The sequence below is a fragment of the Copadichromis virginalis genome, linkage group LG23 (genome assembly GCF_057382275.1).
Source record: "Copadichromis virginalis isolate Kocher_CV1m ecotype Utaka linkage group LG23, C_Virginalis_male_GT1.1, whole genome shotgun sequence".
Taxonomy (NCBI): Eukaryota; Metazoa; Chordata; class Actinopteri; order Cichliformes; family Cichlidae; genus Copadichromis; species Copadichromis virginalis.
The window spans coordinates 47,272,951-47,290,572 of NC_140639.1; the positions used below are offsets into that span (position 1 = coordinate 47,272,951).

Genomic DNA, 17,622 nt, shown 5'->3' on the forward strand with positions numbered 1-17,622 from the left:
GAAAGATCAGTTGTCAAAAAGACATTTTATCGGTGGCAAATGTCACACACTTTAATATATATTATTGTGCTAAACGTCATATGTTACAGCGACAACATTGAGCTGCACAAATGATTTTCTCGCAGTAACATCGCGATAAGAAGACATGTTCGTTGATTACAGCACAGTGTAAAAGTGACAGAGAGCACACAGTGTGTTCGGACGATTTGGAAGTCCAACATTTTTGTGGTTTGGAGATTTTAACTTAAATATAGAAAACAAAAAACGTAAGCGTGTATGTGTCGTTACAGCATGTATAAAAAGGCCGTTTCTGAGGTGTAGGCTACTTTCGCTTAACAGCGTGTCTGAACTGCACTTGACTTGATCTCTGCTCATCTCCAGGCTTCAATTCTCATTCGGTAAGTTGGCTCGTTGGCTTTTGTATACTTCCAAGAAAGAGGGTGAACTCACTCTCCTGCCACACTTATACTCACATTCACATATACTCATATCCAGACATTGGCTTAAAAAACATGCTGGCATCATCTGGGTTCTGTGAGGATGCATATCATACATAAGTAATGCAAGTACTGCATGTCAGGATGGAGGCCTGTCTTTATTGATTTATGTTCAAATAAAGTTTATCTTTAATTCCACCTTCAGGGCATTTCAGTCGCTGAAGTCATCTTCACCACCTGCTCTTCCAGAATACGGACTCGTGCCTGAACACCTGCAGTTAACCAACCAAACACTGATCAGTAGAGCAAAAAAAGGTATATGTTGTCATTTTGAAAAATTCAAATTACAAGTTTTATAAATTTCTAATATAATAAATACATTTAGCAAAAATGTTGTCTCTTTGTGATCACATCTATTATCAATATCAGTGCTTACACAGCTGTGACGTGTATGAAGATAACATTTTTTTGTGACAGCTATTTCCTAACTGCATCCTTCAGGCCTGGTGGGTGTGGCCCTGCCAGGTGGTTGGCCACACCTGAAGACCATCACACAGCTGATCAAGCCTTGTCGGAGGAGCTACTTAAGAATGCGGTGGCGCTCTCGGCCAGTCAGTACGGATAGTCTGCCGCATTGTATGTGTCTTACGGCTGCCTGTTTGTTATCTCCCCAGGAGAAGCGTGGAGACGAGAGGGCAGCGAGCACGGGGTGCTCAGACACTGAGGAGCGGAGACAAGGAACACTAGCACTGGGAAGAGGACATTTCACGGGAGTCGGGAACGCACTGCTTGCATTCAGAGCTCCGTGCCTGGCTCCTCCTTCCTCACATCCCCACGGTTGACGCTGGCCAACCGTGACAAATACCTTTTCTTAGATTCATTATTAGTTCAACATTGACAAATAGTAGTTGACTAATATCAGGAGCCAAAAAGAAAACAAAAAACAAACTAAATAAATATTTCAGACGCTGAAAATAAATTATTACGGTCGTTTAAATTTGCTGTCAGCAAGTTAGGTCTAATACATGTAGTCAATCTAATGAATCAATATTACATGTAAAAAGTACAGAACTGAAAATAAAACTAAAATATAACGGTAAATGAACTGGTTCTTGTATAAAACCTTTCTACTCTCTACAACTTGCCTCATTCATGCACTCACTTTTTTCTATGCTTTTTCTCTGTAAGTGCTTTCTATCTAACATTAATACGCATTCATCCTCCCGATGGATGCATCGGAGAGCAACTTAGGGTTAGCGTCTTGCCCAAGGATATTTGGCATGCAGGCTGGAGCAGGCGGGGATTGAACCAGCAACTTTCTGATTAGTAGGTTTCCTGCTCTACCTGAGCTACAGACACCCCAATTTGTGGTGCTCTGGAAACAACACGTTCTCATCCCAACAGGTAACGATGCTATGGGACAGATCATCGGTATGTGTAAATGTGTTTTTTGTTCTAATCATGAATCGCTTTGTAAAACAAGACCTGATAGGGTCAAGGTTAAAGTTATGGTTAGAGTTAATGTTAGGGATAGGGCTGGAATGGACGGCTGGAGCCTCTCCTCCAAGTGTGTGTTACTGCCGCGAACAGCATTCTGTTGTATTCTGTTGTATGCTTTTCTCTGTAAGCGCTTCGAGCCTGTACTTTTTTGCTTTAGCTGAGTAATGAAGTTGAATCAGTACTTTAACTTTCACTGGAACAATAGTATTTTTAGTTCTTTTTTTTTTGCCTGTCCCGTTTGGCTCTTTTGCCATCAGAATTATTGTCTAAAGGCAAAGAAAGATGCCCAACGGATTTACTTTACCAAATTGACCATCCCAGCCTTGCCGTAATGGTCCATTTCATTCACCTTTTATTGTTTATTTCATTTTCACTTGCTGAATACGGGACAGACTTGACTGGGGGAAAGAAGGGGAGAAAGAAAGAGAAAGAGCTGAGAAGAGGGACGGGGGAGAAGGGCAAAAACCCCCAAAAACCAACAGAATGGGCAGACAAAGGAAAAAAAAAGAAAAAGAAAAAAAATGCATCTATCAATCACCTGGATCACCTGTTGAGAAAGAAAAAAGAAAACAAGCAGAAGAGAACAAGAGTAATAGAATAAACAACATCACAATGATATATGGGAATATGACAGTAAATACTAAATGTTAAACATTATTGTGCAGCACATAAGATCAGCAGAACACAGTGTGCTTTGAGGTAGGAGCCAAAAAGGGTGTAGTTTGTGGGTGTGATCACCCGTGTGTACACCTGTGAGCATGGACGCGCTTGTTTTTTTTTTTTAAAGGTTCCTTCATGTAATGATCTGCTAGAGGGTGTGGGGGGGCCACAGCCCCGTCCTCCAGGGCATGAAGCAGGTATGGAGGAGATCAAAACTCGAGACATCCAGAGGCCCCCAGAACAGAAGAGACCAAGGAAGACCCACAGAGGGGCAGCCGCGCCACTGTCCCAGAAAGAGCTGAGGAGAGTCCCAGATGAGGGCTCACTCAGCAGCCGCGGAGCAGAAGCCAGGGGGAGTTGCAGTGACGCGCCCGTGAGCTCTGCCGGCAGCCAGCTGTGCCTGAGTGACCGAGCCCCAGGCCGAGAGGCTGAGGGCACCCCACCCCCAAAGTGACCTGAGCGAGCGCCAGGCTCCAGGCCCTGACAAGCAGCCACCAAGGAGTGAGCCGGTGTGTACCTGGACGCCCACCCCCAGACACAAAGAACCACCAACGCACCGATGTCTGAGGGAGTCCGCCAGTGGCAGGGGAAGTGGTGGTGGGGGGAGATAGGCCTCCAAACCTTGGACGGCCTGAGATGTCCCCAGAGAGGTGGCGTCTGATACCCAACCTGACATATAGACACAGACATACAGGCACACACAGATACAAACATCCATTCCCACCCTCATGCTCTCATATGCACTTACTCCACACTCAACCGACGTGGAGACAGACATAAAGAGACGCTGTACACACGATCACACTCCCCAAGCGTACTCTACGAACCGGGTCTAGGTACCCTTGCCCCTGGAGGGGGGAACTGCACCCAGACCCAGGTGGTGTTACCCTTTTCCCTGCGGTGGGGAGAAGCAGACCGCCCCGACTCCGCAGCAGCAGGGAGGCCCCACACTCCAGACCGCAGTCGGACGGCCAACTCCTCCTCCTAGCCCCCCCGCTCCAGCGGGCCGCAGAGAATGGGGGTGAGAGAAGACTCCAAACCTCCCTCCACCCGCTCATTGTAGTGTTGATGCATGTGTGTTCTAAGGTGCATTTAAAACCCAGGAGGGCATGGAGCTACCTGCCAGAGAGCAGCAGGTAAGCGCATAGTCCCTCCTGTAAGCCCTCAATGTCTACGTGTATTTAAAATTGAGAGGTGGGCAACGGCGCCAGGGGTGAGGTGTACACCCTGATGGTAATTTGGATTCCGTGTATCGTGCCCACCCCCAAGATCCTATATGTATGTGTAATGAGAGTGTGAGTAATGTGAATGTCTAAGTTGTGGGATAAAATTGAGGCAGAGGCAGCCAGAAGGGGACAGAGCCCCCCCCCCCCTCTGCACCCTGGTGACATACCCCTACTCCAAGGTCCTGCATGTGTGGGTGGTGGTGGTGGAGCAGGAAGAGGGAGGCAGCTGGAGATGGGGAGGGAAGGAAGGGAGGGGCAAGTGACCCCTCCCTGGGGCCAGCTCCCCCGCTGACCCCAGTAGGCACCCCCATACTCCGCAACCCGCCAGGGAAAGGGGGCCCAGGCCCATCCAGACCGGTAGTATTTTTACTTCTACTTAAGAATGTCTGCTCTTTTGCCAACTCTGGCTGTCTCTCAGTCTTGGAATACCCACTTGTTGTCCAGCGGTGTCCTGGGAATATGGGAACTAGACAGACTGGGGAAACAATGGGAGGAGACACAAAGGTGGAATCACTTTTACCATCTTTGATGTATTTGCTGGTCGTCTTATTTCTTCTATTTTGCAAGCACAGTGTTGCAATCATTGTCTTTGTGGTACAATGACACAGGTAGAATGCAGGTGTTTTCATGTAACACGATGCCAGAAAGATGAGTAATGTGTTTTGAAGAGAAGATAAAACATCATGTTTGAACAAAGATAAGCAGCAGACACGTCTGTGTGTGAGTTATTCAGGTTCAGTAAGAAGGTAATATGTCTGCAGAATTTGTAATTCTTATGAAGATATTGCTTGTACAATAAATAAAATCCCTTTAACTTCTTCTGGAGAGTGTCTTTATATATTTAGTCATTTTGGGGCGATCCTTTATTTAGTAGTAACGCTAGTCGGGGATATATATCAGAGTTTACTTTCAGATATGAGCATTGTGTTTCCTGTGGATGAGTGAATGAATTATTTATTTATGTATTTTTTGAAAGACTGGCTCATGTAAAATCTCTGGAAGTATGACACAGCTCTCCTGTTACACTTTATGGACACCTGAGCTTCACCATGAGGGCCTGTCTTTATTCACTGAAATCCACTTTTATAATGAATTCACAGTAATCACTGACACCTTCAGAGCATTACATTCATTAAAGACGTCTTCTACACCTACTCTTCCAGACGACCGACACATACTTCAACCACTGCAGGTTAACCAGCCACTCATCAGTAAAGCAAAAACTAAATGTAAATGTCCTCATGTGGAAAAGACTGAAACACAACTCCCATATATCACTAATGTAACAGATCCATTTAGGGAGAGTGAGAACACTAGGCTGGATGTGTTTTAATGCAGGAACATTCATCATGTCTTGAGTTCAACAAATCATTTACATTGAATATGTGAGCTGGATGGTTACACGATACAATGTGATTGTCAACAATAACTGCAATGAACGCTGGTTTGAGGGCGGAGTCAAGGAGGCCATTTACGTGAAAAGGGAAAGACCCTCTCTGAATCAAGGAGGGGGCCTAAGGGTACATCTGTCACCATCTTACAATACGAAGCTGTAAAAAAGTAATTATAAAAAAGCATTTTTGTAGCTGAATGTTACTGGATAGCTGTTTCATCTGTAACACATCAAAATAACCTGCTAAGGTTTAATAGGCTATAAGGAACACACTCACTTCCTGAGCCCTGGGCAATAAGAGACGTTTTGTGTTTTATAATTTATTGATATGTTTGATCCTTTCTGACCTGCGTTAATGAAGCAGTCATTAGAGCACCATGTCCGCTATAATAGTTCTGTAGTTTGATGCTTGAGTCGTTGCAGACTTGTTGAAACTCCCTCACCCGTCAAAGCAGCGTCTGTGTTATTGGAGTCCAGCAGATGGCAGTGTTTCACTGTCTGACGGCTGTCTGAAGCTTCAGCTGGTTTATCCGTTTGCTATGTTTGCCATGTTACAGTGGGGAGGAAAAACTCCTTTTTAACAGGAATATCTAGACATGAGTGATTACTGCAGTGGGGCACTATCTGTGCTATCTATAAGAAATGTTAGCAACAATAAAACTCTGAGGATCAGGGCTCCATTTCACTCCAGTGTTCAGTGGCATTTTAAAAGAGTGAATACCGACGCTGAATGTCTTTGTAAAGCAAAAGCACTTTGTTAGCCTTTACAGAGCAAAGCTATGGATCAATGTGCAGTGAAGAAAAATCCAGGTGGCCAGTCTGTCCTTTCCTAACCAATCACAGAGCTCCTTACATTGTTGCGCTGGAGAATAACTAAATATAATATAAAGATGATATTGAAAATAATCTTTTGTAGAGTCACTACTTAGTGGGCAGAGGACAGTTATCACTTTGCTGGATGCTTTAAAGTCGCATGTTCTGTATTTGCAGATTAACAGGATATTAACAGATTAACAGCTTTCATTAGACTTCATATGATAATCAGATAAGATAGAACTTTATTAATCCCTTGGGTGGGTTCCTCTGGGAAATTCGGTTTCCAAAAGCACAGCACCGACAGAAGTTACAGTTACAGAATGTTATATATATACATACATACACACACATATATAAATACAGAGACAAATATAAATAAAAATAAAATATACGAAGGGGATAAATAGAATAAATAGGAATAAAAAATAAAAATACAAGTGAATTGCACATTTCAAGTATTGAGGTCTATTTGCACCATTGACTATTAACAAAAGTATTGCACAAAGGTATTGCACAGTGAGGTGAAGAGGCACTACAGCTTAGTTGTTCCCCCCTCCTTTGTCCTCCTGTCTCCCCTCCCTCTCCCCTCCAGAGAGGAGTTAAACAGTCTGATGGCGTGTGGGACAAAGGAGTTTTTAAGTCTGTTAGTTCTTGTCTTGGGGAGAAGCAACCTGTCACTGAACAGACTCTTCTGGTTGTTAATGGCCGTGTGCAGAGCAGCATTGTTCATAATGTCCAGCAGTTTTTTTAGTGTCCTTTTCTCTGCCACTGTCACCAGAGTGTCCAGCTTCATGCCAACCACAGAGCCAGCCTTCCTGATCAGTTTCTCCAGCCTGCGTGAGTCCTTCTTTGCTGTGCTGCTCCCCCAGCACACCACAGCATAGAAAAGTACTCCAGCAACCACCGACTGGTAAAACATCCTCAGGAGCTTCCTGCAGATGTTAAAAGACCTCAGCCTCCTGAGGAAGTACAGTCGGCTTTGGGCTTTTTTATACAGGTGCTCTGTGTTGCATGACCAGTCCAGTTTATTGTCCACCCACAGCCCGAGGTACTTGTACTTGTTGACCACCTCCTCCCCCTCTATCTGAACCGGCAGTGGACCTTCTCTGGACCTCCCGAAGTCCACAACCAGTTCCTTGGTCTTTGAGGTGTTGAGTTGCTGGTGGTTTGTGCAACTCAACACCTCAACAGTGAAGTGTTTCTCTTTCAGTGTTTATTCTTGGACATGGATATGCATATACATGGATTTTATTAAAATATGAAATTATTGTGTAAATAACGCTACATGTTAGATCAAAAGTTAGTAGAATTACAAAGGGTTTGTAGATTGTAAATGCAAAATGAGTTTGATTAGCCTGTAGAAACACAAAAGAGAGTAACAGGAAGTGTGTGTGTGACAGGACCTTTGCATGCCTATAGAAGGAGTGAGCACCCAGAGAGAAAAACAGAAGAGACAGACTCTAGCCAGATGAAGCAATGGAGGCTTTAAGAAAAGACATGAAAATGATATTAATGGTATGGTTTAGTGTGTTAATATAGGCCACAAATAGATAAAGGTGGACTTTCCTCAACCTAGAATTTTGAGCATAGCAGCAAAACCATAGATTTAACATAATTGGGAAAAAACAAGCCAAAGTTTGGCTTAAAATTTTACAGCTTGACCTCCCACTTATCCCGATCCTGAGAAGAAGCTCAAAGGACAGTCAATCTCCTGATGAAGACCAACAGAGCATCGTGAACCTGAAGAATTAACAGCAGGCTGGTAAGAACAGTGTGACATAACTGTTTAAAGGCATTGAATGTGATATTTTGCCTGGCTGGGACTTAATCTACAAGGAAAATACTGAAAGGAAACGGAGAAGAAACAGATTGTGTTTGCTGGAGATTTAAGACAACAAAGGACACTTTGAGAAGGGTACAGGGGCCAGTGGGAAGGTGAAGCCCAGAGGAGTATAATTGGGTTGAAATTGAAGCCTGAAAAAGGCCCAACAGAGACTGTACTTCCTGAGAATTCTCAGGAGGAATAACATCACACAGAGACTGCTGGTGTCCTTCTACAGAGCCACCATTGAGAGTGTTCTAACTTACTGCATATGTATTTGGTACACTAGCTGCACAGGGGCTCAGAGGAAAGCACTCCAAGGGATCATTAACACCGCCCAAAAGATCACTGGCTGCCCTCTCCCCACACTGGACGTTCTACACAACGCCCACTGTTTTAAAAAGGCCCAAAACATCATAAAAGACACCTCACATCCTGGCCACTCCCTGTTCGAACTGTTGCCCTCAGGCAGACGGTACAGGGCAATCAGAGCAAGGACTAATAGACTCAAACACAGTTGTTATCCAACTGCAATAACACATCTGAATACTACAAAAAAAATGTCCATCACGCCACTCTTGTGTTAATCTATGCACGGTCTGAAGCATGTGTGTGGGAATGTATGTGAATGTTTTACTGTTACATCTTATTAGTATTTTAAGTATTCTATCTATTTTATTTATTGAATTTTATTGTTTTATTTATATTTTGATATTGCTAGGGATGATGCAATGATCGGGGACCATTCTTCATTTCGTTGTTCTCGTGACAATGACAATAAAGTTTCTGATTCTGATTCTGAACTCATGATGGTGTTTAGAGATGTCCACCAGAGCACAACAAAGAGTCTCTTGCAGATTAAACCCAGGCGATAAGGTCCATACCAAGTACTCCTAATGACGCCAACAGTTTGCAAAATCGCTGAGAGGCCCTTTTGGATCCACCAGAGCCATTGCAAAAAAGTGGAAGTGAGTGACAGCATAACCTAAAAGACACCACCACCCCGACTCTTTGGTGATCTACAGGTGAAGGGAGGGCTGATTGGGTATATCCCGCCTTCTACTTCTCACCTGTAGTCTACTCACCAGAGAAATCGGTGTGTCTGGTCATCATGAAGATTATTCTGTTTACCACCTTGGCCCTGCTGCTTACAGCATGGACTCTGATGCACTTAATGGATCAAGAAGCCAACTTGTATAGAAGGACATGGACATATGACAATTCACACCTGGTCGAAGTGACACAGGACCACATCCATCCCTGGATGAACAACGCCTGATACAGATATATATGCTCACACATGCCTACTACAACGCAGCATGCTATATTATATGGCAAACCTATGAATATGACTCAAGTGACATGCGCAGCAAGCTTTGCCAATCTAGATTATCAATATTCAGGAATTGTCCTAACCACAGCGACCCCCTGACTATGGGACTATCGTTTTGGGCTGTTTTTAAATGCATCGACCACCATCAACAAAGAGCAACTTCTCCTCACACTTGTCCAGCTGTCAAACTCTGAAAGAGTTACAGTTTCACCACTGAGCACTTTGAATGGTTATTCTTTTATTTAAAAGCACTTATTCTAGCTGCATCATCAATACGACAAAAACTGTGACTTCAACAAAAATGTATCTAAAAATATTTAGGGGGAAATGTTCCTACACCCCTCATGTAAACGTTACACCTCCAAAAGGGAGAAATAATCAGAATAAGGCGTAATCATTGTCTTGATAATAATGACCATGAAAATGAAACTAGGCCTACCTTTAGTTCAGCACACTCAGTGTTGCATAAAGACATGCGAACATGCAATCATCCATTCTGGAGCCTACTTTTAAAAAGAGCGAGCTGTTTATTCTGGCTGAGTAGCAAACAGAACCAACCATGAAAACCTAAACTGGGAAAACACTCGGAAACCTTGAACACTGGGAATATGGAGACACAGGGGGTAGGTGAACAGGCACTCTGACAAAGGACAGAGGAAAACAGAGACAATATATATAAGACAAGAAGTAACACAGACACCCTTTTCGGTGACAAAAAAGAGAAAATATCCAGTGAAAGGCAGTTCTCTTGGAAAAACTGCCTTATTGATGTCAACGGTCAGAGAAAAATGTCTGATAGGAAGGCAACCGTAGCTCATACAACCATTTGTTGCAACCAAAGAATGCAGAAGAGCGTTTTGGTCAGCTAAGAACAGGAAATTGAAGCTACAGTTCTCAAAATTTGACATGAGAAGATTGGATAAATGTTGCCTGGTCTGATGAGTCTTGATTTCTGCTCTGACATGCAGATGGTCGGGTCAGAATTTGGCATAAATAGCATGAAAGGATGGATCCATGCTGCCTTATGTCAGCTGTGCAGACTAGTGGTGGTGGTGTCACTGTGGGGGGGAGGGGCGGTATTTTCTTGCTGAAACGTTACATAGTGAGTGTGTGTGTGTGTGTGTGTGTGTGTGTGTGTGTGTGAGAGAGAGAGAGAGAGAGAACAACTTGAAACAAACTGCAGCAATAAGGGCAAACTAGTGCACAGTTATGTTTACGTGAGCGTTATTTTGTATGCATTTGTACAGTTCCATAACTGTGAGAATACATTGATAGCATTTAACTCTAGTAACAGGCATTTGTACCAGTAAGCATGAAAAAGTAGGGAAAAGAACTAGTATGTAAGCACTGACTAGTACTGTAAAGTATATGTGTATATAGGTCAATCGTGGCTCAAGAGTTCGCAGTTCATCCTGTAATTGGAAGGTTGCCAGATTGAGCCCCGCCTCCGACAGTCTCGGTCGTTGTGTCCCGGGGCAAGACACTTCACCCGTTGCCTACTGGTGGTGGTCAGAGGGCCCGGTGGCGCCAGTGTCCGGCAGCCTCGCCTCTGTCAGTGCGCCCCAGGGCAGCTGTGGCTACAATGTAGCTGCCATCACCAGTGTGTGAATGTGTGAATGACTGAATGTAGTGTAAAGCTCTTTGGGGTCCTTGGGGACTAAGTAAAGCGCTGTACAAGTACAGGCCATTTACTGTGCATGTGTTTATGCTCAAGTGTATGAATAAATTAGTCAGTTTTAAACAGTTGCAATTTAAACAGTAGAAGAGTGGCACTATATTTATATATTTATAAAGAATTTCAAACAACAATTAATTGATGCTCAAAGCAGGTTTATTTAATTAATATCCAGATTTCCAATTAGTTCCGAATTGATTCAGCAGCAAATTACATCACCAGTCACTTCAAGGCTGTATGTATTATTGTAAGGTAGACCCTACAATAATACATACAGAGAACCCAACAATCATATGACCCCCTATGAGCAAGCACTTTGGCGACAGTGGGAAGGAAAAACTCCCTTTTTACAGGAAGAAACCTCCGGCAGAACCAGGCTCAGGTCGGGGCGGCCATCTGCTGCGACCGGTTGGGGTGAGAGACTGAAGACGTTTGTTGTAGGTCTGATTGAAGGACTGATGTGATGGTAAGTTGTCTGCTGCTCCGCTTTGAATATTGAGAGATTAGTTGATGGATTTCAAGCCAAATTGTGCCCAAGTTTAAGACCACATTCATTGCTTTTTTTTGTTGATGTTATTGTTTTGGGCTTTTTTTCCACAAGAATTTCTAGCTCCCCTAGAATTCTGGCCACCCAAACGATGATTGCTGCTGAGAGAACACAAGGTTTTGTCCCCCTGTACTATCCATGTCAGTGCAGGGGGTTCTCCTTGAGAGGCCAGGGTGGAAAAAGGGATGCTTCAGAACCTCCGAGGGTGTTATGCGCAGATTTGCATCCAAGGCCAACATTTCTTTGATTAGCCTTACAAATAATGTTTGGCCATTTTCCGGTCCTCGCCTAACTTTCAGCAGTTTTTCGAGGTCATCGAGACACTTAAGTTTTATATATCGAGTTTCCTTTGATCGATAATGTGTCTCGTATTGAAATTGTTCTTGGGTCTTAAATGTCCAGCGCTGTTTGTTGTAGTTATCCTCGATGAAGTAGCAGTCAGTGTACAAGCCAGACTCTAGGAGATGATCTGGTAGCTGACCCTGGGTTTCAATTATGAATTTTAAAACATCATAATCGTCTTCCCCAGGATAGAGAGGCACCCCTGTAGCAAGCTCCACAGCTACCAGCCCCAGAGACCACATGTCGATTGCTTCGTCGTATGGAATGCCAAGCATAACCTCAGGTGCACAATAACCAATTGTCCCCACACGGTCACCAGGAATCACTGCAGAAGCAGGACATGCGAGGCCAAAGTCTATGAGTTTGACTTTGACGGGAGACTCACTGTGGTTCAGCACCATGATGTTTCCAGGTTTGAGGTCAGCATGCACTATTCCCACAGAACCCAGGTGGAACAGAGCATTTGCAAGCTGATGCAAAATTGGCCTGAGTTCTCTCATTGGGAGACCTCGGTTATTCCGGTCCCCAATGTAGTCCCACAGGCTTTGGTCAAGCAATTCGAAATTCAAGCAAATGCGCTGTCCATCGAGGAAATAGTCGTTCCATTCCACAATGTTGCACCTGTCTGGATCCAAGCGTCGTAGCTGCTCCAGGATGAAAATTTCCAGTTTTGCCTGGAGCAGAATTTCAGGGTCGCTCTTGTTGACTTTAATAGCAACGGTTTTGTTGTTTTTTGTATCGCGACATCTGGTTACAACACCAAAGCCTCCTTCTCCAAGGAAGGCCTCTACCACGTGGTGATCTCCTAAAATGGTCCCTTCCGTTATTTGAAGATCATCTTCAGAGGCAGATGGGTTGGCTGAGGTGTTGATGTCTCCTTTTTGAGGAAATTCAACTGAGTTTTGGAAACTGCAGCTGAATTTTTGCGATCCATGACTTTTCCAGCTTGAAGGCTGCTGAGAGAGCACAAGGAGTTCTCCCCCTGTACTATTCATGTCAGTGCAGGGGGTTCTCCTTGAGAGGCCAGGGTGGAAAAAGGGATGCTTCAGAACCTCCGAGGGTGTTATGCGCTGATTTGCATCCAAGGCCAACATTTCTTTGATTAGCCTTACAAATAATGTTTGGCCATTTTCCAGTCCTCGCCTAACTTTCAGCAGTTTTTCGAGGTCATCGAGACACTTAAGTTTTATCGATCGAGTTTCCTTGGATCGATAATCTGTCTCGTATTGAAATTGTTCTGGGGTCTTAAATGTCCAGCGCTGTTCCTTGTGGTTATCCTCGATGAAATAGCTGTCAGTGTACAAGCCAGACTCTAGGAGATGATCTGGTAGCTGACCCTGGGTTTCAATTATGAATTTCAAAACGTCATAATCGTCTTCCCCAGGATAGAGAGGCACCCCTGTAGCAAGCTCCACAGCTACCAGCCCTAGAGACCACATGTCAATTGCTTCATCATATGGAGTGCCAAGCATAATCTCAGGTGCACAATAACCAATTGTCCCCACACAGTCACCAGGAATCACTGCAGAGGTGTTACATGCGATGCCAAAGTCTATAAGTTTGACTCTGACTTGAGACTCACTGCGGTTCACAACCATGATGTTGACAGGTTTGAGGTCAGCATGCACTATTCCCACAGAACCCAGGTGGAATAGAGCATTTGCGAGCTGATTCAAAATTGGCCTGATTTCTCTCATTGGGAGACCTCGGTTATTCCGGTCCCCTATGTAGTCTGACAGGCTTTGGTCGAGGAGTTCAAAATTCAGGCAAATGCGCTCTCCATCGAGGAAATAGCCGTTCCATTCGACGATGTTGCACCTGTCTGGATCCAAGCGTCGTAGCTGCTCCAGGATGAAAATTTCCAGTTTTGCCTGGAGCAGAATTTCAGGGTCGCTCTTGTTGACTTTAACAGCAACAGTTTTGTTGTTTTTTGTATCGCGACATCTGGTTACAACACCAAAGCTTCCTTCTCCAAGGAAAGCCTCCACCATGTGGTGATCTCCCAAAATGGTCCCTTTAGATATTCCAAGCTCATCTGAGCCGAAGGCTGGGTTGGCTGACATGGTGTAATGTGTCTGTTTGCGCTGTGAATTGGTGAGAAACAAAACTGAACTTGTTTTGGTTTCTCTCGTAAATTGCTCTCAAAGCTTCTCAAAAGGGTTTTAGTTGCTGCAGGTCAACGTCCGTTAAGCATAAAGTAACAGGTGAGCGCTTCTATTTATAGGTTTTGGATCAAAGCAAAGTTATGACGTCAGAAAGGATCAAAGCAAAGTTATCACGTCACAAGCGATCGAAGCGATTCTAATATGTGCGCATGCGCACATATGAGAAGCGATCGAAGCGATTCTAATATGTGTGCATGCGCACATATGAGAAGCGATCGAAGGGATTCTAATATGTGCGCATGCGCACACACGTGCTTGTTTGTGTAATATTGTTCACACTAAACTTGACCCTAATCCATTTAATATCAGTCAATCAAAGAAAATGTTAGTTTTGGAAAATTTTAAAATGACATAACTGACAGTTAAAACATTTTTTGTTCATGTATTTGTATTTGTATTGTCTTCGGAATTTTTTTTTGCATACCATGTCAAGCTTTTCTGTATATAGTCATGTCGTAGATTTCGGAGCAAACAAGAAATTGAATTGGATTTTAATATTGCAGTGCTTGGATTTCGGATTTGGTGCTTAAAACTTCTTGAAACTGTAACCGTATTTCATTCACCACAAAGAACTATCTGATTGAATAGTTTTCTTATCAGATAGAGAAATAAAACGAGTCGCAAAGTCTAAAAGCAACATTTCTCTGCCTGGGCTGTACCTCTGCACGTTAGTCTGTTTCAGTGTGTGACCCCCCACCCCCTCCCTGATCAGTCGGGGGTGAGTGCGCTAATGTGCCTGGAGGCCGTTTTAATGAGTGTTTGCTGGAAAACGAAAAATACAAGAAGGATTTGTACGTTTTCACAACGGGGGAGTTTGCGTAAGTACTAGTAAATAATTTTCTCGAGTGTGTACGTTACACATGTTATTTGTTTAAAATTGGTATTATTATTTTGCTAGCTAGCAAACTCGCGGGATAAAGGATTGAAGTGCACTCAGTGCGATACAATACGGTGGCGCTATTCTAACAGTTAGTTATTGCAGGGTAACTTGTAGAATATGCTGTGAATTGAACCAAGATTACACAGCAGTAGCAGTAATACGAGTTACTTCCCTCAAGTGAAAGCGTTAAACGTTAGCCCGATGCTTAACTAGCCAACGTCAGGCTTTCTGATTGAAGGCTAAAAGCGACGTTGTCACCAAGTAAACAGAATATTGATGATATTTTTGTGTATCGCTGCAGCCTTTTCAAGTATTAACCTGGTGTCTTTGGGAACAGCTTAGGGGGAAATGACGGTAATATGACTGAACCATATGGGAAGAAAGAATAGGCACTTTTTGTGCTAGCGAAGTTTCCTCGCTTTCATTCAAAATCTGTTTATCATTAAACAATTGAAACATAATGGCTTCGAGCTGACATTGAGGCCTGTGGGGCACTATCAGCCACTGAGACAGTAGACAAGTGACTATTTCACACTTTAAGGCTGCCTGTTTATTTAAGGGAGATGAACAGTACATTCTAACTGTACATAATAATATCAATGATGATAGATTAAATAAATGGGTTTTTGAAAGACGCTTGTGCATTTTTAAAGTCTAAAGTGTTGAATTGATCTGAGTATGTCATGTGTTCAAAGCCTCTCCCAGTCAGTGCTGTTCTCTATGCCTGTCTTACTCTACATGATGTTATTAGCACAAACACTTTAAAGGTGATAATTAGGTCTACAACAATAATACAGACTGCAATGTAGTTAAGCGTCTTACAGTTAGTTTTGAATGAATGAACTTAAAAAACAACACAAGCAAAGATCTGTCTCCTCCTGTTTTTTGTGTCACATAAGAAAGAAGCATCAATATCTGATGAGAAGACTTATTAATTTGGCCTTTCACGTGGTCTTACTCAGGTGATGCGAAGTGAAATATGCATCCTTTTTATGGTAATGTGCTGGAAAATGTTGAAAATGGACATTAAACGTGCTTACAAAGTGCTTGAATTTGACCCTGAAAGGTGTATGAAGCCAGAAAAAGTCACACTTGGAGTAAAAACCTCTCATAGCAAGTTAATCATATTCAATTGATTTGATGCTTTCAGCACAAAATTTAGCCACACAGTCAGGACAGCGTCTGATTTACCTTCATCGGTAAACGTGTTTATGCAGTACATAGTAACAGTGTGGCTGAGTCCTCTGGTTCAAATCAGTTCCAGTACATTTGGAGATGTAAGTCTTAACCTTTCACATGCATCGGGAAGGAAAAAACATTTAATCTTCACAGTACTGCCGAAGTGCAGCGATACATTGTGAAGTGCACATTTGCATTTCTCATACAGTACCGAGCAAAAGTCTTGAACCACCCCCTTATTTTTTCGTGTTTTGCCAGGTCAGTCTGTGTTAACGGTGTTATTAACTGCATTCTTCAACTAAAGAAGTGAGAACAAATGATGTGGGCTTTTGTTTTTTTGCAATAGGCTGCAAGTAAATGTGTACAGATACAATTTAAAATTGGTTCTTTGTTAAGTTTTGTGGTCCTTTCCGTGACTTAGGTGTCTGTTTATGTTTGAATGTTTCAGAGATTAGTGTGAAGGGTCTTAACAGACAAAAAGTGGTCAAATACAAGCCCTGGATTAAAAATCAGAAACACTTTAAAAAGCCTGGAGAGCTATTCCTTAATACCACGTTAAAGATTACAGGGAAGTCCGGATCCCTGGAAGCAAATGAGGGATGGCTCAAGACTTTTTCACAGTGCTGTACATGTCATGTTCCCTGTTTTATAGCTCAGCTCAAACTGACACGTTCTCACTAACTGCTTCTCATTTTCTCCACAGTAAACTTTGACCACTTCCAGATACTGCGGGCCATCGGGAAAGGAAGCTTTGGAAAGGTAATGCAGCCTCCATTTTTCACGCCACTTGTATATTGTTTGCCCTTAATTACCCACCACGGTCGTCATCTCTAAAGAATCAGTGCAAGCGAAGCGAAATGTGCTGGGATTACACTTTAGTTCTCGTGTGCTGCTGTTATTTAATAACAGTTATAAATGCAGCTGATGTAATTATTTCTATAAAGTCAGTTAGAGGAGAGCCGATTTCTATTTCATCTCACTCAATCTAGGTGGGAATTTTGACCCCACGTCTCAATTTAATTACACAGCAGCAAAATTCTGCGGCTCTATTTGTCATCGCGCTCAACGGTTGGGCTGAAGGCAGGAGGAGAACTTAGTGTGTGTGTGATACACAATTGGGGCTGCAGAGATTGGAATAGTTTACCTTCATTTTAAATATCACTGCCCTGTGCACATTGTCGGCTTTAAAATTCAAACTTAAAGAGTTTGTAAGTAAACTGGCTGAGATGAGACAGACGATGCACCGGGTCCTCGTCTGAGTGCTGGCTTTCAGTTGTGCTGTCTCTCTTGCCCAGCCATGCACACACAGACACTGTGCTACACTTACACAGTGAGACAGATGCTCACAGAGACGTCCAGATACATTTTGTCCTTGCTGGAGGTCATCTTGTGTTTTTTGGCCCACTGTGGCCTCACACCGAGCTCCTGCTGTTTTTTGAACACTTTAACAGCACCAGTCTTTAGCTTCCTGTTGAACACACTTCAGTGGGGGAGGTGTTATTATTAGTGGTAAATGATTTGTGTATTTGTTGGATGCACCTCAGAGTAGGGCTGGGCGATATGACCCAAAATTCATATCTCGATGTTTTTTAGCTGGATGGCGATATAAGATATATATCTCGATTTTTTTTTTTTTAAAGTTTTAAG

The 17,622-nt window shown here is 43.2% G+C and overlaps 1 protein-coding gene across 1 annotated transcript; it reads right to left on the minus strand.

Annotated features, from left to right (window-relative positions):
* Positions 1-11,000: 11,000 nt before the first annotated feature.
* LOC146681863 (uncharacterized) lies at positions 11,001-14,051 on the minus strand. Its single transcript, XM_085449795.1, has one exon. The coding sequence runs from the start codon at positions 13,812-13,814 to the stop codon at positions 11,478-11,480; it is 2,337 nt and encodes a 778-aa protein (XP_085305921.1). The 5' UTR covers positions 13,815-14,051; the 3' UTR covers positions 11,001-11,477.
* Positions 14,052-17,622: the final 3,571 nt, after the last annotated feature.